The sequence below is a fragment of the Eretmochelys imbricata genome, chromosome 3 (genome assembly GCF_965152235.1).
Source record: "Eretmochelys imbricata isolate rEreImb1 chromosome 3, rEreImb1.hap1, whole genome shotgun sequence".
Lineage (NCBI taxonomy): Eukaryota > Metazoa > Chordata > Testudines > Cheloniidae > Eretmochelys > Eretmochelys imbricata.
Genome location: NC_135574.1, coordinates 162,982,359 through 163,009,810, shown reverse-complemented (window position 1 = coordinate 163,009,810; position 27,452 = coordinate 162,982,359). Strand labels below are relative to the sequence as shown.

General features: G+C 39.3%; 1 protein-coding gene across 1 annotated transcript in view; it reads left to right on the top strand.

The window, feature by feature from the left end:
• SPATA17 (spermatogenesis associated 17) overlaps positions 1 to 27,452 on the top strand; it is a 153,094-nt gene that overhangs the window by 3,725 nt on the left and 121,917 nt on the right. Inside the window, exons 2-5 of the mRNA XM_077811939.1 lie at positions 704 to 793; positions 2,790 to 2,871; positions 10,324 to 10,374; positions 23,529 to 23,632. Of these exons, the coding sequence (XP_077668065.1) occupies positions 704 to 793; positions 2,790 to 2,871; positions 10,324 to 10,374; positions 23,529 to 23,632 (327 nt within the window). The remainder of the gene's footprint in view (positions 1 to 703; positions 794 to 2,789; positions 2,872 to 10,323; positions 10,375 to 23,528; positions 23,633 to 27,452) is intronic.

Genomic DNA, 27,452 nt, shown 5'->3' with positions numbered 1-27,452 from the left:
ATTTTATGCAGTGCTATAGGATTTCTATTGTAATTCAGCACTAATTAATACACCATTAAAATAAAGTGTTATCCACATTTTTCATTTAAAGCATAAGAAGTCTAGAAGTTCATAACATATTGACATCAGTGTTCAATTTCACATGTATCTGAGAACTGTTTCTCAGGCATTAGAAAAAAATCACATAAAATTAATGTGTCAGCAGACAAGTTGCAATTCCTCTAACACTGCAGTATCCTACCTAAAAATTTCTTTTAAATGTTTCCTTTTTTAAAAAAAATATCAGGATCCATCTGGAACCCATCAACTGGGATGTTTTACATTTTTAACAAAGATGCATAATCAGAATGCAAAATAACTTCATTTTTTCCTGTGAATTTAGATTTAGATTTTTTTATATTGTTTACAATAAAATCCTTAAAATAGAGCAGAGCCATTGCACTGTTCTCCTTGCAGGATTGGGGCTTTAATTATCTCTAAACTATCTAATCATTATGGGATATTTTGTTTTGCATCATTCCTAAGAATGGTAATATGTTAAAGTGGGGAGGTGGGGGGAGAGGAAAGGTTTTAAAAGAACACAAATTGTCCCATTAAGAAAAAAATGTAGATGAAAAAATCTCTCTGATTCATTGTTTTGATTTTAAAGTAAACTACTGAGAATGGTAATCACAAAAAGATTATTTTGAAAAAATGTTTTCAGAGCTGTAGATGAATACAGAAAAGCGGAGCACAATGCTGCTGTACGAATCCAGAGCTGGTTTCGAGGATGCAGAGTCCGAGCATACATCAGGTACTGTGATTTTTTTTTCTATTTTAACCCCTATCTTCAGTCACTCATAACTTTCCAAAACTTTCACATATTATACTTAGCTTGCTCTCTCTCTCTTTCTCTCTCTCTCTCTGAAAGTGAATGTTTCTGTAAAATGCGAACAAAAATGATTATTCTGTTATTCTGATTATTCTGAGTAGCATAGTAATATATATATATTACCATTGCAAAAAATCCTTGTGATTTTTTTTTAAATTGTACAGCTAAAATTGCTGAGGTCCAAAAGTTGATGAATGGTATGGAAATAGCGTTTTTTTAGAACACTCTTCCAGTATTCTAGGGATAGCTGAGTTTGACTTGAAAAAGGTGGCATGTTGTGCATCAAGAGTGCCTATTGTACAAACTTTTCTTCCTCAGATTTTGTGGATGATGTGAAAAGAATTGCATGATGTGGCCTACTTGATAAAGCACTAGTAGAAGACCAGGGTTCTATTGCTGACTCTGGCATGCTAGGTATTATTATTATTATTTGAGAAATAGCTTGTGATCACGTAATTAAAAATGGAGGCCCTAGTTCTCCAAAGTGTTACATACTTGGGAACAATGGGACTACTCACATGTTTAAAGTAGTCATTGTCTGACAATACCAAAAGAAGGACAGGAGACACTTGATATGGTTGTAATCAGGATGCAACTTTATTACTAGATCTCTGGGACTACCCGCCAGATAAAAGTGCAGGTAGCTCCATGATCATACAGTATCTACCCAGAAGCATCTGCCAGTCCCCCTCTTTTCTATCCAGGTCCCCCAGCCAACCCATTGCTGGGACCTTAGCATCCTGCCCCCCCTCGGTTAAGGTAGGCTATAAGAAAGGGGGGGCAAGAGTCAGTCATAGGAGTGCCATGCCAGTATTGCCTGCCGTATCAGTCATAGGAGTCCCAACGCGCCCTCCCCCTTTCCACTCCTTTCACAAACCACCTCCTTTTTAATTCCTTTGCCAAGCCATTTATCTGGTCACTGTATCCCTTTCGAATGGAATATCTACACTGGACATCTGCCCCACACTTACATAATGAGTTGCAACATCAAAACCTAACTCCCTTCCCGACTCACCATAACAAAGCCCTCCCTGAACCTGCTGCGAGGAAGGTGCAAAAAAACTCCACTCCACCTAGGCCAATCTGGTGGTGAGGAAAAAATTCCTTCCCAACCCCCCCTACAAAGGAGCGACTAGGATGATGCTCACTGCAGGATCTGATCATACCTCGTAGTTTGTCACCTCAAGCTGAGGAAGGGTAGGTGCTGCTTTGCCTGGTGTGGGGAAAAGGGGCTTCTCTTGCCAGACTCACCTCTTTTCCATTCCCCAACCCTTTCAGTCCCTGGGGATGAGTCAGCATCGCCATACTGACCCATTCCCCCTTTTGAAGAAGCTTCTAAGTCCCTCTCCCAACCCCCCGTTAGAAACGCACTATTTCCCCTCCCCTGGCAAGCTGGACAATGCCCCCACTTAAGGTGCAGTGCAGTCATATGCATAAATCTTTGCATAATCTGTCTCATAATGTATTAGGAAGCAAAGCAAAGTTGTTATGCTAGCACCTAAGCTGGCTGGGAATTTTTTTTTTCCCTTGGAGAAATATCAACAAAGCCAAAAGTTGTTTCCTTATTATCAAATTTTTTAACAACCCCCAAATTGAAAATTTTAGTTAATTTTTCAGTTTTCTACATTTTCCCATTTGACCAAAAAAAGTTCTGAACCATTCAGAAGTATTAACTGTATTCTCCATGAATTGTTTAACCAGTCACACAAACACCCATTTTTAAGTCTATTTTATAATGCTTAATAATGAATAACTTTTATAAGATTAAATTTAAGTAAGTTTGCTGTAACCTACTTTTTGGAATACGTATAGATAACATACAGCATTGCCTAAAATCTTGGAAAAATCTTTCCAATGTAACTTATAAATATATTATTCTTTCAATGTAATCATTTGTAATCAAAATATTTTGTTTTAGGTATTTGAACAAAATGATGATTATTATCCAGAAATGGTGGAGAGGCTATCAAGGAAGAAAACACTTCAGAAAAATGGTGGAGGTAACAAATGGGTTTTACAATTATTTTAGATATTTTATCTCTCAAATGCACAGCTGTTCGTTAACTTGCTCCTGGTTCTAGTACAAAAGTTGAGAGTTTAGGCCTCGATCCTGCATACAGTTATGCATATTCTTAACTTAACTACTATGAGTAGCTCCACTGATTTCAATAGGACTATTCGTGGTAGTAAAGTTGAGCACATGCATACCTGTTTGCAGGATTGGAGACTTAGGCTTCAGTCCAGCAATGAGCTCTGCACTTGCAAAAGCCTACCTGTGTTGAGCTAATTGCAGGAAAGAGGCTTTAGGTTGGAAGTACTGTTTTCCTGGCAGTACTCTTAATTCTGAAAAAAACAGAGTATAAGTTCATATCTCTAGACATTGCTATTCTGTGTTCTAGTGGTTTAAATTTCTTACTTAATGAACATTGAAATATTTGAAGTTTTGCCTTGAGGCACACAGCAGATCACAGCCAATCTAATTCCCTTGATGGACTTAAAGATAGAAATGTATCATAGCACACTATCTTAAACCTCTGTTCAGAGGTTTAGAAAATTAAGAAAAAGACAATTTGCTCTTAACATACAATGGTAAGATTTTTAATCAGTAGTTTGCGTTACTAATTTACCAATTTATGTTAACAGTTTCTTTTCCAATACTTTGTAATTTGTTCTTCATTTATTCTTGACTAATTTTATTGAAGCCAAATTGTTGTTTTTCAGTATAGAGATAAAAATACACAGAAAGAAAAAAATGTAGAGTACTAAATAATAATAGTTTAGATACTGTTGACTTGTTCCCCACTGGTTGACCAGCTAGTTAATCAGACTGAGTCATCTTTTTGGGCCATGTTTTTCAAGGAACTTCTTATCTTACTGCAGTTTATTTGTGCAGAGTGGATAACTACATGCTTAAATTGAGTTCTCCTCTGAAAAGTGACTATGTGTGCTTAGTGAGACTTAAGTGGTATATAGTCACCCCCGGTGAATGTTCTAAACAAATTCTAAAAAAAAAATGATTGGACGTAGCTCAAAAACATATACTGTAAAATTCTGAAGATAGCAGTTTAATCTTGACATTCAAGATTCAGAATCAAGGAACATCAGTCTCTGTTTCTGGCACCTGACCACAGACTTATTTTGAGGGCTTTTGTGGGACACAGGTGGCACATAGGCCTTATGTTGGCCCTCTGCACTTGGGTCAATGTCACTTTTTGTTCAGATCCACAGATCTACATAGGCAGATGTCTCTGGACATTCACATATTCAAATGCCAATCTTTTGGTAGATCATAATCAGTTTGTGGTTAAAATAGTAATGGCATCATCTGATGTTGAGTCATTTATTTATTTTTTTTATATGTGGGAGGTGCGTTGAGAGCGGTGATACAGACTGACAAAGTTTCTGACGTAGAGCCCTCACATGGGACACAAAGGGAACAGCACATCATCATTTTCCTGGGTGGTGACATGGAGGAAGAATTGCAAGACTATTCTTCACCTAGTGGTTCCCTGCACTATTGCCTTGCCTTTTGAGGCTGTTTGACCTCAGCTCTTAGTGGCCTGATTCTCTTTCTATTGTTTCTCTTCAAATAATTCCCCTGACAATTCAGTTTTGTGACAAGATTGAGTCTCTTTCGAATTAACACAAATTCCCTGCAGTCTGTCAGTAACAAACATTAGAAAAAATAAACCAGCTCTCCACCCTTTAAATTAATTATGTAGCATCTGCAAAAGTTCTTAACAAATGAAAAGTGTTTTTAATTGTGGTTACTGTAACACATAATTTTGCGCAGGGCACATAATTTTCTAAGTCTCCCAGTCTATGTACAGAACTGGGCAGAAACAGCAACAATGATGGGAGAGAAAAACTAGAAATGGGGGCAAGCAGGTATCTTGAAGCTGAGGTCAAGAAATTAGAAAATGGTAGGGAGCAGCAAAGGACATCAGTCTGAAGGATGGATTTAAAAGACAATTTCTCCCATGCACAAGATGAAATTGCTTCAAATGGAGATTTTTCAAATTACATGGGCTCTAAGGACTCAAGTTTCCCCTGAAGTTCTGGAAGGTGATAGAGGACAAATAAAGGCAAAACAGCCTGTATATTTAAAACACAGGATAATAGGATTTACCATTCTAGATCAGATCATCCGTCCATCTTGTTTCTGGTAGTAGCCAATGCCAGATGATTCAAAGAGAAACAAAAACACCCCATTAGGCTTCTCAGTTGTACAGTGGTAAGTGGAACTTCACCCTCCTCAATATCTTATGTTGTACTTACCCGCAATTTGGCTGAGGAGGACTGGATTTGACAACTTCTGGAGTCTGTCAGTACAACTTCTGAGTTAGCCATGTGAGTTTCTTCAGAATGATGTCAAGTGCATCTTTCTCCCTATTAATCAGTAGGCTCCTTAACTCACTGCTCCCACATATTTATGCCCTTGGATTTAGAGAATGAACTTGAGTCTTGTGCCTAAATTTTCTGTGCACTAGCATATTGTGCTCCCTTTATTAAACCACTGGGCTGGCTCAACTTGGAATATTTCAAACAATGAAATGGTCTAGCAATTTAGGACAAATTTAAGTGAAAATAGTAGTAAATTTTGTGTTAAACTCTTCTTAATTATTTTAATGACTCTACTGATAATTAAACAGGATGTGGTGGGCATGATAATTGTTAAATAAAAAAATAATTGGTCTCTAAAATTTGTCTGCTAATAATGACTAGATTGGTATCAGTTGCCAGCAAACAAGGTAAAGCATATACACAAAATACCCATGATTACTTGATAATAAATCTTTTAATTATTATATTCAAAATTGTGAAATGAAAGTAGCACTGATGCGGAAAATAGCAAAGGCTCAGGCTCATCAGATCTGCTCTCCATATGTGCATCACTACTAGTATTTTCAGTTTTTAGTATTCCAGTGCACCTCCCTCATAGTGCCCAAATCCAGTAAATAAAGTTAATTGAGCTTATAACTTTATGGAGTCATCCTGCAAATTAGTTATGTATCTTACTATTTTTTAAAGATAGGTATAATAGAAAAATATACGTTTTTCTGACTATTTTTGTCAAGTTAAAGTTCTAATTAACCTTTTGTGTTCATTCTGGTTACCCTTATGATGCAAGCTGGACTGAATGGACAATTTCTTCCACAGTCTGGGGCCTTGTCCTGCAGGAAAGGAATTGGGTTTTGTTTTTTTAAATAGTAGCTCAGATTTTTTTCTATGAAACACAGCCCACAGGGCAAGAAATCCCTGTAAAATAAAAGGAATTCTAAGGCTTCAGGACTATGTACCTAAAGAGAGTATAAATTATGAACATATTTGTTACCAACTTTGAAGAGATCGACATTAAAAACATTTTTAATACTTTGTATACATCACAGTTCAACTCTGTCTCAAGGCCACATTCAGCAACTGTTACTCATGTTGAGTAGTCCCTATCAATGTGACTTCTTGGGTAAATTCTATTGATTGGTGCAGAAGGGTGTCACAAGGCCTGTGTGCCACTTAGGCTACGTGTTAGGCCCTGTTTCAATTCCCATTGAAGTGATGATTCTCCCTGAATGTAGTTGCACGGTAGACCCATTTATGTGAGGGAAATGAACCAATCAGTAACATATAATTTTCCTAGTGGAGATGAAAAACCTGGAAGTATTTCAGAACAAAGAAGAAAGGAGAATGTTGATAATGATAGATAACTGTGCTGTCATTTACTTACAGAGGAATTAAAAAATAATTTCTAGAAGTGCTATGTTTTGGAAGTAAACTCCCAGGAGTCCCTACATACTATCATCAGGGATATGCATAACGATTTATAAGTGACTGGTCCATTTTTTAATAAAATGGCAGGACAAAGGCCACAATACAGGAAAGTGTCCCCATTCAGGAAAGCACATAGGCACATACGTAAAGTTAAGCAAGTGTTTTGGTGCTTTTGTGAATAGGAATAGACTTAAGCAGATACTTAAATGTTTTCCTGAATTGCAGTTAGAATGAGGAGGGCTACACCATTGCCAAACAAGCTGACATTAAATGCACTTGGTAGAATTCTTTCTGTTTTTTTCCTCTGAAATAGAAAGTCGATTGATTAAAAGGGTCCATACAGACTTTGAGCTGGTAATCAGTGAACAGTTGAACCAGGAAAACAGATTCTTCCCTCCCCCAACCCAGAAGCAATATATGGATCATCTTCCCAGGTGAACCATGATCACCACTACGGCATTTGACCCGTGGTAGCATACACAACTTGCTGAGTCCTGTGTGATGGCTGTGGCTGGCAGGTCTGTGCAAGTGGTGCACCATCAGCCACATCTCCACCACACATGCCACCTTCACACCCCTAGTTAATAGGCTTGCAGAGCCTGTCTTTGTAGCATGCAGGAAAATGTGGCCTCCGCTTGCTTAATCCATCTGTATTCAGCAAACCTGTACTATGAAACTGCACTGCTATGGCCTCGGGATTTCACCCATATGGAAAGTAAAGAAATTTTCTGTTGAGCATAAAAGAGAGTGATCCAATAGTTGCACAGTCACACATTCTAGACACATATACAAAGTGTTTGGAGGTGGAAAAGGACAGAGACAGGATTCTTTGTTAGCATTTGTTTCCTTTTAGAAGTTACTTACTCCAAACACGTCTATGTATCTTTTAAATCAGCTTAGAGCAACCAAGAAAATGCGTATTATTTAACGACCAAATCTAGAATAATTAAAACACAATAGCTACATTAATTGCTATAGCAGCCAAGGGAATGCCAACTATTAAACTGCTCTATCTAGAATGACTCAACTCCATATTCCACCATATAGATTTAATTAATATTGTTCACTATATAAGTACCAAACTGCCTAACATCCAGATACACAAATGCCAGAAAAAATTGTCTCACTTTCTCTACCATTTGCATTTGGGACCCAGAAGCTTGATGAGATGCTTGAATTTTATTACTAGAGGATCAGGTGTTTTTCCTCTAGGATCAAAAACTGTAATCTAACATTTCCTTTCTTCATTTCAGTTCTTACTTCCTTCATTCTCTTTTTCCATAGTCACCTGTACAATGAAAAAAGTTAGAATACTGTTATATCTAGATGAGCCAACTTTTCTCCCTGTCTTATTTATACCCTCCATACTTCTGATCAGTTGGCTGTTAGATGCTGACAAGTTACCACTGCTATGAAACAAGCTTGTTACCCTTTCGGCTGGCTCCTACACTCTGTGGAACTTGAGTTGTTAGGCTCCTAAAGTTGTAAAGTCCAAAACTTTGTATGTGTGAGACTTAACAGTTCTTGCAGGATTATTTGTCACCGGGGGGAAGTGCATGATGGTTTAATCAGCTGGGAAAAGGGCTTGTTACTCTTGTCAGAGGAAGAGGTTTGTAGAAGAGGGGGGAGGTAGAGATATTTGTCCCTAGGTAGAAGGTATGGAGGGTTTTGCCTGATGTGGATACTTGGGGCTTTTTTCATTGTGAGAGGATTTGGAGAGAGTCAGGCAGAACACATGTTTTGAGAAGGGAGAATAGGCCCCCTCCATTTCTCTACACTTCAGGTATAGGATTGTGAAGCAAGGGAAGTTGCCTGGGTAATTCTCCATGTGACTGTGCCTTAGCCCCATGCTCTTGTAAGAGCAGGCTATTATAAGGCCCCTTTTTGTGTGAGTTACCTTCCGTAATAGTGTTCTGGCTCAGAAGTCTAAGTGTCCTCAGCATTCAGAAGTGGAATTCCCTCAGCAGATCAGGAGAGGAGCCAAAAAGGTGTTTTAAACTATTCTTGCTCAGTGGCAAAACAGGAGCCCCAAGGTCATTTCCAAACCCTGGCTACTTCCAACAAAAAATTAATTCATAAACTGGCTGTACCAGCAACACCTTTTGCATTCTTTCCAAATTTGGAAAAGATGAGTGATGAAGCAAAATTGAATCCATTTAATCGAACAGCTTCAGAATATTCCTGGGAATGGAATGCATTATTTCATTGCTAGATTTGTGGCCTATAGCTAACACCATTCATGAAAGATTTATGGAGAGAAAAGTTAAGACAGATGCCATTAGCTGTTCTAATTCATAATTTTGGAGTTGAGCTGCTGTTTGAAATACTTGTCCATAGAAAGCAAAACTTTTTCAAATTTAATACATTAGAATTCCTGCAATTTTCTGCATAAAAATTGCATCTTTGCAATTGTTTCTATTTATATTATTAGTCAAGCAGTATACTATTAAAGTAAGTATTTAAAATGCACTTTAATTAAACTGCAGGACTTATGCCTTACTTAATGTAATGAAGAAAGAGAATTTAAAATGAAGTAGCATCATTGTATTCATTTGTAAATAACATATTGCAGCCAACTGTTTCTTAATTGCCCAGACTGTTGATAAATAATCCAGTCCTGCTGCTCTCCACAGACAATTTGCTTTGGATCAGAGTAGGCAATTCAAATAACACTAATTACAGTGAAACCCTTTTACAGTGAATTCCTGTTTGCCATGCGGGAAAAAATTCACTATATCAGGGGAAAGCACTTTTGCCTTTGATTTGTGTCTAAAACATGAGAAAAACATAAAAGCCGCATGTTGTGCTAAATAAAGAACGTACACTTGCATTTAAAGTACTTATATTTTACTTTTTATGATACAGTTGTGAATTATGTTCATTTTGCATTTGTAATTAGAGGGCGGAACAGATGTGAAAGCTTAGTTTAAAGTGATGTATCCATTAAAATAACCTATGCTGCCAAGTGATTGTTCAGTATAACAGGGGATCCGTTCACTATGAGAGGAATTCTACTTTATTGGAAGGAAACCAGGACTTTAGGAAATGTTGTCTATATCAGGGGATTCGCTGTAACATGGTATCATTGTATTTATGATCTTAGGATGTTAAAATGAATATTAAATTAAACAAAATTCCCAGAATTACTCGGGAGGCAGCTAAGTACATAACATTTAGTACAGATGGTTGGAAGGCACAATTTTGCTCCATCACCGCATCCGTATCCTTGAACGATTTCAACTGAAGACAGCATTTCTTTGAATTTTTCATTAAACCAGACGTCTTGAAATATGAATTCCTTTTATGTTTCTGTGAGTTTTGGCTAAAAGAACCCCAGTGAATAAATCATATAATACTACGTGTCACCAGCACTTGTGAATATTTCTGCTTTGTTATTCTACTCTCAGTAGAGCACCATTGATTATCAAACTCAGCGGAGAGCATTTTATGATCATATATCTCCATTAGCTCCTAGTTTGACTACCATAGATTTTTCTGGTTAAGCCTGCATTATGTATTAGGAAGCCTATCTCTTCAATATAAAGTTTGATTTTATTCTCTCTAAGCCTAGAACTCTTATTATGTATTATGTATAAAGATTCTTATCTTTTATATGTAAAAATAGGGGCACTATCTTTGTGCAACTGAAATGTGTGCCCTCTTTTTTTTTTCTTGATTCACAGACAGCATATTTTATTATGAAGATGAATTTCTACAATGAAATGGCTGTCAGGGTAAATATTTCTTCACTTGTTAAACAAATGAAAAGTCAATTGTGCTCCGAATTTGCTTTTAATAAAATGAGCAAACCAGAATATATAAACTTGATTGATATGCTGATGGTAAAGGGCAGGAAATAGCATATAGTTAAAAATTAAAGTTACACTAAGTAATCCTGGTGGTATTTGAAAATTACTGCTAGATTTAAGACATTTGTATGTAAATTCTTGTACCTTTTAACATATGGTGATAAAAGACAAAAATACCAAAAAGCAACCCACATATATGCATGTATGTGTGTGTGTGAATGTACAAACTTAAACTGAATTCCCATCTTTGTAAACTATGACTTTGTCTGACTCCTTCAAATCATATTATGATATCTGTGTCTATAACATCTTTAATTTAACTTTTGTGCTCTATTCTTTTAGAATGAATTAGTAGAACTTCCATGCATTTATGTATCGTTAGATAATATGATAGTACGTCATATTAGCGACTGTCAGATTTCAACTTTTATGAAATGCAGTAGTTTAATATTCATAGAGCACATTAGCCCCATAGATTGATAGGGTGTCTGATTGAATCCATTTGCAAAATACATTTGGACCAATTAAAATAAACTTATAACAACACTAAGAATGGTTGTTTTTACTAACCTTGTGGTTTTAATCAGGAAAGAACTGAGTGGAGTAGACAGTAATAGCCTGTAATACCTTCAAGGATAGTTAATGAATAGCCAGACCTCGTCTGGTTGATAAACTTAGGATATTCTAATTCTGTTATATGTCTGATTTTTTCATATGGAAAAAACATCTTTTTAAATTTTAATTGTTAAGTTGTGCATTTCTTGTCTCTTACTTATCTACATTTGACTACCAAATCAGACATATTTACAACTTCTTGAGATGTGGACCAGTGAGCCAATGTGTAGGAGGAGCATAGAGGCTATTGGCTATCTTTGAGAGGAAGTGAAACACAGACAGCGGTCACAGTCTTCATCCTTATACTGCAGGAATACAGATCAAAAACTAAGAAAAAGTGAATAATGTTAACATTATTTTTCAAGATCAATCAATATGGAGCTCCCTCTAAACTCTCATTCAGCTACTAGAAGCTATCATTGAGAAAAATTTTGATGAAATTTTAATAAACATTTGTGGCATTTTTATAGATATCCTACAGAAATGCTTTGAAACAATAACTTCCTAATTTCCTATGTAAATCTTCCCTCCTCCTTCATTTTTAGTTTCACAGTAGGAGGAGGTGCACTGTAAATAAGCAACTTATTCTTTTGAGTTTTATTAGTACTCCACAGAGGAGGTAAGAACACAGCAGACTTTATGTATCATTGTGAATTTTAATGCTTTTGAAAGGTTCTGGATTGATAGCCTTGCACAGAACAGGTACATGAGCAGTGACAGTGCAAGCTTCTCTCACCAAACCCCTGCTAACATGCATCATCCCTGATCTAAAGAAACCTCTAGATGGCTGGGGTAGTTCAGTCTCCAGACCCATTTGTCTCTGATAAGACTGCCAGCAAGAGAGGCAAGTGGAAGTGGTAGTTTGTGCAATGTGGATATTTGTTCCCTGGGAACCAGACTAGGACCACAAAATCCATTTCACGCAGGTTACTGAGCAGCTATCATATGATGGTATCTTTGGTCTTGTAATGGACAGTCTAATTACTTCATTAGTTGATAATATTGCAAATATTTTTTCTCAGGATGTACAGGAAAATGCTCTGCTGCATGTGCCTTTTGTAAGAGAAAACATGGATACATGTTAGTGCATGCAATGGCCCTCTAATTTATTTGTTCTACTGCTGCAGAAGCAGTCATCCAGCTGGCAAAGTGAACACAAGTTAATTGACTAAATACATAGGCAGAACTGTGCTGACCTCATTGATGATGTAATCAGTGATTCTTTAGAGAAAGAAGGATGCAAACAATCCTTGTACTTCATTTAATAAAAACAGAGAATAAAAAAGTTTGTCTAAGGGAAAACTGCAAAATCTATTGTATCCATTACATAAGTGGTTAGCGGTGTAAAGTATTGCATTCCTGGGCCATTGAGTCCCGATCCAACAATACATTTAAGCACATGTGTAACTTTAAGAACATGAAAACTCTGTGGAATGAGATCTTCGTTCCCTTCTGGCCTCTTTACTCTGCATAAAAGGGCCAGAGTGGTGTAAAAGGGCCCTAAAAGGGCCCTGATATGTGTATGGGGGAGGATTTCCTTGATGTAGGAACTGCAGAAGACAAGCATCAGGCTATATTCTAAGGATCCCATCTCAAGCCCTGATGTAGGGAGTATGTTGAAGTCAGGACCGCAACATGCAGTGCCATGGAGATCCCCATAGGGCAGCCTTTGGAGGCTGCTGTAACAGACCTCTGGAGCTTTTTAAGTTATACCAAGGACTTCTATCACCCTCAGAGCAGCCGAAGGTTGGGAGGGCACAAGAGTGACTTAAACCAATTTCAGAGTAGCAGCCGTGGTAGTCTGTATTCGCAAGAAGAAAAGGAGTACTTGTGGCACCTTAGAGACTAACACATTTATTTGAGCATAAGCTCTCGTGAGCGACAGCTCACTTCATCGGATACATTCAGTGGAAAATACAGTGGGGAGATTTATATACATAGAGAACATGAAACAGTGGGTGTTACCATACACACTGTAACGAGAGTGATCAGGTAAGGTGAGCTATTACCAGCAGGAGAGCGGGGGGCGGAGGGGGAACCTTTTGTAGTGATAATCAAGGTGGGCCATTTCCAGCAGTTGACAAGAACGTCTGAGGAACGGGGGTGGGGGGTGGGGGAATAAACATGGGGAAATAGTTTTACTTTGTGTAATGACCCATCCACTCCCAGTCTTTATTCAAGCCTAAGTTAATTGTATCCAGTTTGCAAATTAATTCCAATTCAGCAGTCTCTCATTGGAGTCTCTTTTAGAAGTTTTTTTGTTGAAGATTTGCAACTTTTAGGTCTGTAATTGAGTGACCAAAGAGATTGTCCGACTGGTTTTTGAATTTATAATTCTTGACGTCTGATTTGTGTCCATTTATTCTTTTACATAGAGACTGTCCAGTTTGACCAATGTACATGGCAGAGAGGCATTACTGGCACATGATGACATATATCAGATTGGTAGATGTGCAGGTGAACGAGCCTCTGATAGTGTGGCTGATGTAATTAGGCCCTATGATGGTGTCCCCTGAATAGATATGTGGACACAGTTGGCAACAGGCTTTGTTGCAAGGATAGGTTCCTGGGTTAGTGGTTCTGTTGGGTGGTGTGTGGTTGCTGGTGAGTATTTGCTTCAGGTTGGGGGGCTGTCCGTAAGCAAGGACTGGCATGTCTCCCAAGATCTGTGAGAGTGATGGGTCGTCCTTCAGGATAGGTTGTAGATCCTTGATGATGCGTTGGAGAGGTTTTAGTTGGGGGCTGAAGGTGATGGCTAGTGGCGTTCTGTTATTTTCTGTGTTGGGCCTGTCCTGTAGTAGGTGACTTCTGGGTACTCTTCTGGCTCTGTCAATCTGTTTCTTCACTTCAGCAAGTGAGTATTGCAGTTGTAAGAACGCTTGATAGAGATCTTGTAGGTGTTTGTCTCTGTCTGAGGGGTTGGAGCAAATGCGGTTGTATCGTAGAGATTGGCTGTAGACAATAAATCGTGTGGTGTGGTCTGGATGAAAGCTGGAGGCATGTAGGTAGGCATAGCAGTCAGTAGGTTTCCGGTATAGGGTGGTATTTATGTGACCATTGCTTATTAGTGCACCGTAGTGCCCCACTGTTCCTCATACGTTCTTGTCAGCTGCTGGAAATGGCCCACCTTGATTATCACTACAAAAGGTTCGCCCCCCCCCCCCCCGCTCTCCTGCTGGTAATAGCTCACCTTAAGTGATCACTCTTGTTACAGTGTGTATGGTAACACCCATTGTTTCATGTTCTCTATGTATATAAATCTCCCCACTGTATTTTCCACTGAATGCATCTGATGAAGTGAGCTGTGGCTCACGAAAGCTTTTGCTCAGATGAATTTGTTAGTCTCTAAAGTGCCACAAGTACTCCTTTTCTTTAAACCAATTTAGCCCCCTCTTCCTCTGGGTTGTGAGTTCAGTGCTGATTCTCTCAAAGGCATAGCACAGAATCTCACCCTTAGTACACATTTTAGGAGTTGAAGGTGCTTAGGGGCAAACCCTACCCCCCTTTGTGAGTAGGCGCCAATTGCCCAGAAATACTTATTTTGTTTTAGTTTATTGCTTAGTTAATAGCTGTTTTAAAAGTATTCTACAATGGGATAAATGCTGCACTGATTTACATCTCATGCAGCTGAAGTCAGTGGAAAAGCATAGGATTTGTAAATCAGCTCAGAAATAGGCCCTATGTCTCTTTCAGCACTCCCGGGTTTCAGAGGCAGTTACATACTTAAGTCAAATATACTTGTGCAAAACTCCAAGGGAAAAGGGTAGGGCCTTTGATATGCAACATAAAACAAAACTTTTTTCCTGTACATTTATACAGTAATCAAAATATTGGGTGTGATTCTCAGCTGATATCTGCGTAGTCCCATTGTTTTCAATGGTGTAAAAGTGCCTAGAGTCACTGATGTCAGTGCAAATATATCAATTTACACCAATAGAAGATCTGGTCCATTGTTTTCATTTACTTATAAACACTGGCTGTGAGTCTCCATTGCATGCATCTGATGAAGTGAGCTGTAGCTCACGAAAGCTTATGCTCAAATAAATTGGTTAGTCTCTAAGGTGCCACAAGTACTCCTTTTCTTTTTTCTTTTTGTGTAGTCATTGATACCTATGCAAGTGAATGTAAAAATGCTACCATTTTGATATGGTAGAGTTTTATATCCATTTTGCCTCCTTGTGCACAGATATAAATGGCTGTATAAGATGTAGACCATTAGAGAATAAGGGCTGTTGGGTTTAGAGATAGCTGCTCTAGGGCCTGATTTACAACTGCTTTACTCCAGTTTTACATGAGTGTAAACCCATTGAAATCAGTGGAGTTACATTCACAGAAAACAGGAGTATAAAAAGTTGTGAATAAGTTCTTTAGTGTGTAAGTGCATTATACTCTTAGCTTTAGATAATTCTTTTAAAATCAAGGTTAGATTAAAAGTGAAATGTGACTCTTGGACTTAACCTCTTGTATACAGTGTTTTGCCTCATAACTCTATCAGCTTAGTTGGTTACATTTGCTTAGGAAGAGACCTGAAACTGCAACAGTAGGAGTAACATGTCTACACTACGAAAGTACTCCGATTTTACAGAAGTCGATTTTTGGGAACAGATTGTATAAAATCGAGTGCATGTGTCCACACTAAGCACATTAATTCGGCGGTGTGTGTCCACAGTACCATGGCAAGCGTCGACATTCCGAGCGGTGCACTGTGAGTAGCTATCCCACAGTCCCCACAGTCCCTGCTGCCCATTGGAATTCTGGCCTGAGCTCCCAATGCCTGATGGGGCCAAAAATTTGTCGCGGATGGTTATGGGTAAATGTCGTCAGTCAACCCTCCCTCCTTCCGTGAAAGCAATGGCAGACAATAATTTCCTTCCCTTTTCCCTGGAGCAGATGCCATAGCATGGCAAGCATGGAGCCCGTTCAGCTCACCGCAGCAGTTATGACCATTGTAAACACCTCGCGTATTATCGTGCAGTTTATTCAGAACCAGCACCTGAAAAACCAGGCGAGGAGGCGACAGCAGCGCGGTGATGAGGACATGAACACAGATTTCTCTAAAACCGTGGTCCCCAGCAATTTGGAGATCATGGTGTTAATGGGGCAGGCTCATGCCACAGAACACCGATTCTGGGCCCAGGAAACGAGCACAGAGTGGTGGGACCGCATAGTGTTGCAGGTTTGGGATGATTCCCATTGGCTCCGAAACTTTTGCATGCGTAAGGGCACTTTCATGGAACTTTGTGATTTGCTTTCCCCTGCCCTGAAGCGCAAGAATACCAAGAGTACCTCACAGTTCACAAGCGAGTGGCAGTAGCCCTCAGCTACTGGTCAGTCGGTAATCAATTTGGAGTGGGCAAATCTACTGTGGGGGTTGTTGTGATGCAAGTAGCCAATGCAATCATTGAGCTGCTGCTATCAAAGGTAGTTACTCTGAGAAATGTGCAGGTCATAGTAGCTGGCTTTGCTGCAATGGGATTCCCTAACAGATGGAACACATATCCCTATCTTGGGACCGGACTACCAGGGCAGCCAGTACATAAACCGCAGGGGGTACTTTTCAGCGGTGCTGCAAGCACTGGTGGATCACAAGTTTCACCAACATCAATGTGGGATGGCCGAGAAAGGTTCATGACGCTCACGTCTTCAGGAACTCTGGTCTGTTTAAATGGCTGCAGGAAGGGATTTACTTCCCAGACCAGAAAATAATTGTTGGGGATGTTGAAATGCCTATAGTTATCCTTGGGGACCCAGCCTACCTCTTAATGCCCTGGCTCATGAAGCCGTACACAGGCACCCTGGACAGTAGTAAGGAACTGTTCAACTATAGGCTAAGCAAGTGCAGAATGGTGGTAGAGTGTGCATTTGGACATTTAAAAGTGCGCTGGTGCAGTTTACTGACTCGCTCAGACCTCAGCGAAACCAATATTCCCATTGTTATTGATGTTTGCTGTGTGCTCCACAATCTCTGTGAGAGTAAAGGGGAGACGTTTATGGCGGGGTGGGAGGTTGAGGCAAATCGCCTGCTGAATATGCGCAGCCAGACACCAGGGCGGTTAGAAGAGCACAGCAGGAAGCGCTGCACATCAGAGAAGCTTTGAAAACCAGTTTCATGACTGGCCAGGGTACTATGTGACACTTCTGTTTGTTTCTCCTTGATGAAAACCCGCCCCCTTGGTTGACTCTAAATTCCCTGTAAGCCACCGGCCCTCCCTCCTTTGATCACAACTTGCTTGCAAAGGAAATAAAGTCACTGTCGTTTAAAAAACATGTATTCTTTATTAATTGATTATAAAAATAGGGACATAACTCACAAGGTAGCCCAGGTAGGGTGTGGGAAGAGGGTAGGAGGGAAGGAAAAGGCCACTTCAAAACTTGTTGAATGACAGCCTTCTGTTGCTTGGGCTGTCCACTGGGGTGGAGTGGTTGGGTGCCCGGAGTCTCCCCCACCCCGTGTTCCTGGGTGTCTGGGTGAGGAGGCTATGGAACTTGGGGAGGAGGGAGGGCAGTTAAACAGGGGCTGCAGCGGCAGTCTGTGATCCTGCTGCCGTTCCTGAACCTCCACTAGACGCCGGAGCATGTCTGTTTGATCCTGCAGTAGCCCCAGCATTGCATTATTCCTCCTCTGAATTTCCTGCTGCCACCTCTCCTCATGTTCATCAGCCGCTTTCCTGTACGCTGCTATTGTGTCCCTCCACACATTCTGCTGAGCTCTGTCAGTGCCGGACAACTGCATGAGCTCAGAGAACATTTCATCGCGCATGCGTTTTTTCACCGCCTTATCTGAGATAGCCTTTGGGACAGAGGAGGGAGGCTTGAAACATTTGCAGCTGCTGGCAGGAAAAAAGAGAGTGAAGTATTTAAAAAGATACATTTTACAGAACAATGGCTATACTCTTTCACAGTGAACAACACTATTCACATTACATAGCATGTGATTTTGGTACAAGGTCGCATTTTGCATCTTATATTGAGTACCTGTGGCTTTGGTTTCAGAGTAACAGCCATGTTAGTCTGTATTCGCAAAAAGAAAAGGAGTACTTGTGGCACCTTAGAGACTATCCAATTTATTTGAGCATAAGTGCATGCTGTGGAAAGTGTACACTTTCCACAGCATGCATCCGATGAAGTGAGCTGTAGCTCACGAAAGCTTATGCTCAGATGAATTGGTTAGTCTCTAAGGTGCCACAAGTACTCCTTTTCTTTTTGTGGCTTTGGTGTTAGAGATCACACACGCAGTGCCGGGCAACAGAATTTGGCTTGCAGGCGGCCATGGTAAGCCACAGTCTTTCGGCTTCTGCAACCTTCATAACAGCAGCGCTCTCCTTTCCCATACCAAGCGAAGCACATTGAGTTGGCCTTTAGTGCTGCGGTTTTCCTGTTAACGTGCAGCAGCAGAAACCAAACTAAATCCCTCCCCCCATCCAATTCTCTGGGATGATCGCTTTACCCCTCCCCCCACCGCATGGCTGGTATCAGGGAAGCCAAACGTGCTAGCCTAATGTGAACAGTTCAGCGCCAATGGCTCCCCCCCCCACCCCCGCACCACATGGCTAACTGCAGGGAGGATTTCTTTTTAGCCACAGGCAAACAGCCCAGAAGGAACGGCCACCTCTGAATGTCCCCTTAATTAAATTCCCGTATTTCAACCAAGTTACCATGAATGATATCACTCTCCCGAGAATATCACAGAGAGATAAAGAACGGATGTTGCTTGAATGCCAGCAAACACCGGGACCGTACGCTGCCAGGCTTTGTCATGGAACGATACCAGATTACTTGCTACTAGCATGGCATGGAAAAGTGTCCTTCCATGGAGCAGGGAATAAGGCTGCCCTCCCCAGAAACCTTCTGCAAAGGCTTTTAGAGTACCTCCAGGAGAGCTTCATGGAGATGTCCCTGGAGGATTTCCGCTACATCCCCAGACACGTTAACAGACTTTTCCAGTAGCTGTACTGGCCATAAATGCATCCCAAGTCCTCAGGGCTACTTAATTATTAAAAAAACGCTTTCTTTTATAACATGTATTATATTTTAAAAGGTACATTCACCAGAGGTCCCTTCTCCGGCTTCGTTGGATTGAGAGGGTATTTCAGTCAGGGTGATAAAAAGATCCTGGCTGTCGGGGAGAACGGTGTGCTCTCCCCAAGCTCATCCTCCTCCTCCTCATCTTCCCCGTCTGCAAAATCCTCAGGCATGGCAGAGAGTACCCCATTATCGGAGTCCACGGACAGGGGTGGGGAAGTGGTGGCAGCCCCCTGTAGAATTGCATGCAGCTCAGCGTAGAAGCAGCATGTCTGGGGCTCTGTCCCGGAGTGTCCGTTTGATTCTTTGGTTTTCTGGTACGCTTGTCTGAGCTCCTTAAGTTTCACGCGGCACCGTGTTGTGTCCCTGCTGTAGCCTCTGTCTCTCATGGCCTCAGAGATTTTTTGAAATGTTTTGGCATTTCGTCTTTTGGAACGGAGTTCTGATAGCACGGATTCCTCTCCCCATACAGCGATTGGATCCAGTACCTCCCATTCGGTCCATGCTGGAGCTCTTTTTCAATTCTGGGACTGCGTGGTCACCTGTGCTGATGAGCTCGCCTGGCCAAACAGGAAATGAGATTCAAAAGTTGCCGGGGCTTTTCCTGTACACCTGACCAGTGCATCCGAGTTCAGAGTGCTGTCCAGAGTGGTCACAATGGTGCACTGTGGGAGAGCTCTTGGAGGCCAATACCTTCGAATTGCGTCCACACTAACCCTAATTCGAAACAGCGATGTCGATTTCAGCGCTAATCCCCTCATTGGGGAGGAGTACAGAAATCGGTTTTAAGAGCCCTTTATGTCGAAAAAAATGGCTTCGTTGTGTGGACGGGTGCAGGGTTAATTCGATTTAATGCTGCTAAATCCGACATAAACTCGTCGTGTAGACCAGGCCTAAAGTATACTCATAGGTCATGTTCAGAAGCTATCTCCCTGGATTATTTGGCCCTAGCTACTGTTATCTCTCTCTCCCCTCTGTAAAAACAGAAACATTCAGAAATGGTTTAAAACATAAGCTTATCATATTGAATTTATTTTCCGTTAATCAATTTTACTTTTTGAATATTGGGCGGTGATATATTATTCTCTTTCTGTTTGGGCGATTTAAGGTTGCTATGAATTTTCAGCAACCAAAGTAATCCCCTCAAAATAAAATAATAATAATAATAAAATCTCCATGAGCAGATGGCTTTTGATATATCAAGGTTTTGCCATTAGTTTTAGTGCTTAAAATAAACATTATTTATAAGACCACTTACATTTTGATGTTACTTAATGAGGAATATGCATCATTGATTTGACTAGCTTAAGAGGTCATTTAGAACTTGCCTGTTAACAAGCTGTAATCTGCTGAGCACACAATGACTTTGTTTAAAATTATCTGTTCAGTGCTGATCAATGACAATAATTGTTTTGTACCAATCACTGTTGAAACTTGCTAATTACTTTGAAGGGCATACACAGTTGTCTTTTTTAGAAGTGTTAAAACATTCACCTTGGAATTAAAAAGCAATATAATCATAAAACATTGTACTCTGTTGCAAAAGCAAAATTTTCAGCAACTTTTATGCAGCAGATTTTAACATAAACAGAACCTTTGTGTAAAAGCTTGAAGATATACTTTATTCTCTAAACAGCTTGTATCATATAGATGCATGCCCTCATGTGGCCTCTGACATGCAGAATTGGGAAAATGGAATCATAGCATTAAAAACTTTGAAATCTAGTCTGCTTTCATTTACACTAGCATATATCTAGAGTACTCCCTTTGAAGTCCATAGAGTTACCCTTGACTTATAATGCTGTAATCGAGGACAGAATTTGACACTTGCGGTGAAATCCTGGCCCCAGTGAAAACAGAGAGTTTTGCCATTGACTGCAGTAGGGACAAAATTTCATCCTTTGTCTTTAAATCTTGAAAAATTTCCATAAAGAAGTTGATCGTGGACCGCACAAATTTGGAGTATCACATTAATAAAGATAAGGTACAAAATGTTCCTTATCTTTACAAAATAAGGTACAAAAGTTCGAAGGAGACTGCTTTAAGGAGAGCACAGCTATAGGGCAGCCAAGTTACTCCTGCCTAATAGCAGTAGTGAGGCCAAAGATGAAAACATACCGTGCATTCACACACTAAAAATTTTGTTTAAACCCAGATCTCTGCAAATATGCCCATTTTCACTATTCCCCTTCCTCTCCTTTTTTTACTCTGCATGCTTGTTGTGTATAAGAACATGAATGGGAAAGGGACACAAGAATTATAACCATGTAGTGCAGAGGACTATGTCTAATACTTAACCTTCGTTGTAGCAGCTTACATAATTATTATTTATTATTTTATATTACAGGAGTGCCTAGCAGTCCAAACCTGTTGTGTTAGATAGTATGCAGATATACAGTAATAGGCAGCCCCTCTCCCAAAGACCTTCCAATATGCAGTATTGGCAAGAGATTTTTAGTGGGTACGGGGTATCGGAAAGACTCGGGGCTAGGCCTGCCCTCCGGGGGTGGGGGGGAGAGGTTGGGGCTGCGCTCTGTTCCTTAAAGGAGCAGGAGGTGGCTGGGGAGGGCATTCAGCACAATACATATGCTAACAAACTTAAACAAAGGCTTTGTTTAAATTTGTTAGCATATATATTGTGCTGTTACCTTGGCCAGGAGTCCTCAAGAGGGGAAGGTTGGAGGGGATGGTCGCTGTTTAGGGCAAGAGCAACAAAAAAAGGAGAAAAATCCTCCTCTTGTTTTTGGTAACTGTGCTGGGGTGTTCAAATTTTCCAGGCACCTACTAGGCAGAAAGAGTTCCTGGGTAGGGTTAGGAATGCATCTGTGGTATCAGTCCCAGCACCCTCTCCTTTCCCAATAGCTAGCGAGTAGTTTCTCACCTGGATAGTGCTCCTGGGCAGTGGGACCCCAATCTTTTGCACGTTAGCTAGTAGATTTAGCTCTTTGGCTTTTAGGTGTTGAGTAACATTTCTAAGTGCTGTGTGTGGAGCTTGGGCTGTGGGGATGGGTGTTGGGAGGTGAATGGGCGTGCGAGTGATATAAGGCTGTGATATAAACCTGAGAGTGATAAATTAGAAATGAGAAGTGTCATATCTACAGAGAGATCTTAGGTAAAACAGGAGAAGACAAAATAAAAGGAAGGAAATAGAGAACAGTATGTAGGGAAAGTTACATAAGGGATGGAGGGAAAGAGAAGGCAGAGAGGAAATATACACAGAAGTCAACATGAGAAAAGATACATTGATATATATTACAGGAAAGAAAATGTGGAGTGGGAGCAGCCCTCTGCACTGGCCCTCACATCCTCTGAATAGGGGAAGAACAAGCTGCCTCCTCTCTGTCTCTGCATGTCCACATAGGAATTAATCTGGTTTTTAGTCAGCAGCCACTGAAATTACAAGAATTCTTACAACTCTGCTGCTAATTACTTCTTACTTCCATTTCCAAAGAAACAGATATCGCAGTGCTAAACCTAAAGTGATTTAAAATAATCAACATTTTAGAGTCACCATGGTCAGAATTAAGCAGCAGAGCTAGTTTGAGCAGTGTTGTTGATTAAATTCTTGGGAAATTCTAGTCAGAATTGTGGCCTAAAATTTAAAATACATAGAGCTATGAATCCCCCTCTCCTGATGCTATGTTTAGGAGACCACATGGCCTAATATAGTGTATTAATAAACAGGACTACATTAAGGTAATTATTTACATGTAAGAAATTTCCCTTGATCTTTTTTCTACATAATTCCCATCAGTTTTGTTGGAAGGATAGCATTCTATGAAAATATTATGACTAATTACTTAACAAATAGCCCTGTACTGTCTTGCTTCTTAATAATAATGAGTATAGTGTGTGTCGGCACCTTGCAGGATGATGCCGCTTGCCTGCAGGACCCAGGGAATGGTAGAACATGCAGTGCTACTGGAAACCTCATAGAGACCCTGATCAAAAAGCCACTGAAGTTAGTGGAAAGTCTTCTACTAACTTCATTGGGCTTAGGATCAGACCCACAGTGCACAGCTGAGAGTGCAGTAGAGCTGGGGTGATAAAATGCTACGCACTGTGAATGATTACAACATTCTGGATGTTCTTCCTACCCCACTTACAGGACCTGTGTCACCAGGTGCAATGACAGTGGGAGTAGATGCCTGTGCAGAGCCCCTACTCCCTGCCACACCTCAATGCAGGCAACGACTTAAATCACTATTTGTTTATAATCACTGTCATCTCTTGATAACATCTCTAATACAGTTTTAGTACAAGACTTACTTCTCACCCTCACTGTATTAATGGAAAGATATATTTACGTATATGCGTGATGTCACTTTTTAAAGCACCATCATCCTTTGAAAAATATAACATGTATTTTATAAGCGTATTGCAAACTGTTTTCACTACTACATTGCATGAAATATACTAAAGTAAAATTATATTTCTTCTAGATTCAGAAAAGATGGCGAGGCTATTATATTCGAAAATATATCCATAATTACTATGCACTGAAGAAATATCTGGAAGCTATTTCTGTGAATAATGAGATTGTCAGGTAAAGATAAAAAAGAGTGATAAAACTTTCATTTCTTCTTCAGAATTAAGTGTGTGGGCGATTAAGGGATTTTTTAAATGTTTGCATTGAAAATTGGTTGTTGACAGTGAAAAATATAAAGACTTAGGTCTACATTCTGTATCCGGTCCCCATACAGAATTTCCACTGATTTCAGTAGTCATTTGCTGTTGCCATGAGTCCTACAGAAAACCTGACAACTATTAGGGAGCTGGTGTGTTGAGACCGCTGCCTCTCATGCTGACCAATGCGGTCTCATTGTTTCTTTGTGCTCCCCTGTCTGTCTGTATCCACCTGTTGTCGTTTCTCTTAAAGTGAATGCTTTTTGGGGAAGAGGACTATCTTTCTGTTATGTGTTTGTACAGTGCTTAGCACAGTGAGGGATTGGCCTGTGATTGGAGCTCTGCAATTGCAGCATAAATAAATGATAAATAAATAATAAATAAAAACATTGCCATCCAAATTATTCCCAGGTGTAACTCTACTGACCTCAGCTTCATCAGAGGACCCTTACATTTCAAGACTTTGTTTTTCTTTAAGACAGGTAATTTACAGATGTCAGAAATGCTTCTTTATTAGAGACATAATAAAACACTACTGCCAGCTCTTTGTAGGGTTCCTTTCAACAGTTGATACAATAAGGCTCTGTACATATTTTCATTAACATGATCACTGAGTGATTTATCTTTATATCCCATCTTTTCTTTGCCCTTACTTCCATTGTCTTGAAAGATAGTTGTCTTGCCTGTTAGTGGAATAACTTGGACACTACCCAGGCAACTTTGTAGGTGTTCAAAACAAACAAAGAAGCAAACAAACTAAATCAACTAAACAAAAAAAAAACCTCACCTATTTTTGTGAGCTAAATGTAAGTTGTTTAGTTAAAACTAATTTCTGCAAATCTGGGTCAAGGTGACATTGCAAGTTCAACCAGATGATTAATTATTATTATTTTATTAAAATAATAAAATATTATGCAAGTGTATTGTATGAAATAAATAACACAGGTATTCTAACCATTTTTAAAAGTCTGTAGTTATTAATCTCCAGTATTCTTCTGTAAGAGTAGCTGTCTATTCTTTTATGGTGCACCTTCTTTATGATAATATGTAAATTATCATGTCTCATCAATATGTTGCTTTAGAAGTAATATAACTGCCTCCGTCCACCTTTTGTTTACTGTTCATTTAGACACATTTAGACACAAAGCTGGTTCATATTTCAACCACAGAAACCAAATTTGAAAACAATTTTAATGTTGGGAATTGTATTTGTATCATCTCTACATCCTGCCACATCCAGTCCGAATTCTGACAACATATCCCAGGTTTGCTTTTTTCTGGCCAGTGATATCAGTATAGCTATAAATTTAATCACTGTCTAGGATTTACTCTTTACCCTGCTGGAAGTCTAAAATGAGTACTTTGTAACTGGATGAACTGCTGAGATGCAAGTCTACTTCCTTGTTCAAAATAGTTCAATCATCTCCTCTTGGTTCCTGAACCTGAAACAAGAGCAAGTAACTGACCTACAAGACTATGACATATATAGATAAAATAAGATAATGAGAAGTGGCATTTCTACTGTACTGAACATGGATTTATTGCAGTTTATATTTTGTTTTTTCTCCCAATATGTCTTTTCTTTGTTTCATATACCATACATTTGGTATTGTACTGCATTATTTTTGTATTCTGATGTTTGGCTCTTTCGTTAAATTCCTTAATGGTTGTTTCAGATCATTAATATGCGTACAGTGTCAATACACTATGTAGCTATTTTGTTCAAATCTTGAGTTGTGGCAAATAGGAGAGGAAATGATTTCTTACTATTTCTTTTAATGTATAGAGCTATTGTTTTGTCTGTCATTTATCAGGTACATCGTAGATGTGACATATTCAGTCTGCTAGGTTTATTTCTCTTGTTGATATGTTTATACTCTGCTTCTTTGTTTATCTGAATTCTGGCTCTTAGGGATTCTGGAATCCACTGACAGTTTACCTGTGTGCATTTTAAGCTTTATTTTAGGGTAAGTTTTCTTGGTGCTGATCTGTTATTTTTGAAGTCCATGTTTTCTAATACTTTTATTCATTATTAGCATTTAATAACAACAATTAATGCTATTTCATCTTTGTGAATTAAATGGTATTATAAATACAACGCTAAATTTTTGAAAACTGTGTGTGTATATAGATATTTATTTATTTATTTAATCACTGAGGCAAAGTAGTGTTACTGTGCACAGGCCACCATGCAACCTTGGATTTAGTTATAGTTCATCTACTCCATAGTTAGTGGTATAGTATTTTATTTTAATACATATGCAAGAATATATTTTCATACTGAGACAAGACGTTTTACAAAGATAAATTAGTTTGATTAGTTTAAAGGCTGAGTGTGCATTTGGTAGACATATACACTTGTAACCTCTTGCCCGATATGCAAAAACTGCCCCAGGTTATGAACAAGAAAACGATATTATGAAATTAAAAATTAGCCATAGACATGGTAGCATTAATAAAACATTATTAAGTTTGAGTGCAGAAGAACGAACATCCTTTACTTATGACAGAAACTCAAAGTGGAAGTCATATTCTCTTTCGCTATTATTGTATTAGATAGATGTTGGTTTTGACTGTTACTTTATGTCTTGTAACATTAAATGTATGATGCAATCGTTTGAAAACATAGCTAAATTAATTTCCTGACTAATTTCATTAGTATATCCTTCTGTTGATCTTGGTAACTATTTATTATTAGTCTATCCACTAAGTTTTTTTTTTTATTTAAACCCAAATTTTACCCTGCACATTAGAAATAAATTGTACATTTTGTAATGAACTTGTCAACCGAACTGATCAGATACAATACATATTTTGTGTATTGAAAGAGAATCAATGGATTTTCTCTAGAAATAAGTATCACTGCATAGATCTCTTCATTGGCATAAATTAAAAAAGTAGTGTTCACTGCCCCCGAGCACCTACCTCATAGACTCCAGCAGGCATGCAATGGGGACGTGTGCCCGGGCCATATTCTCAACTCAGATAGATTTTCCTCCATCCAATCAAGAAGTGCTGCCAAGCACATTGGCTAGGAAGTGCTGGGCCTATATCATGACCGTGTAATGCATGGGAGTGCTACTGAAGGTTGGCGAGAGGTTCTCTGCATACTTCTCTCCCCCAACACATCATTTCAGGGACACTCACAATTTAGTTGTAGTTGTAACTATTTATTTAGTGTATATAAAAAACATTTAACCTTTTATTACAATAAATGCCATGAATAAAATGCATAGACAAATGAGAAGAACTAAGTGTCTAAAGATGCACCCTTATACAATGATTGATTTTTCCTACAGCTTTACTATTACAGATATTTTGAAAGTTTGAGCCAGACTCATGTTACACTTCTGCAACGTATTAATAAACCTGGCTCAGGTTAAGCCACGTTTATGGCTGCTTTTCAATCCCAGAGTGAAACAAAGCAGCTGGAGCATTACTGATGAAACTGTCCCTTAATTAACTCATTCATCCTTTAGCTGCTTTAATCAAGACTTTTCCTTTAGTGTTGTATCAATGGTATTAGAGCTCTGAGCTTCTCCACATAACCCGAAAACCAGCTTTGACACAACACTGAAGCAAACACTTTGGTGGCTAGAGCTGCCAACTAGATGGAGTAAATGAACATTAAAGTTTGTCATTACAATAGGTAGTATGAGTTTAGGAAGACTGCTTGAATGAGAAAGCTATGAGTAGTTTATGCAGATGATCCACACACACACAAAAAAAGATACCAAACT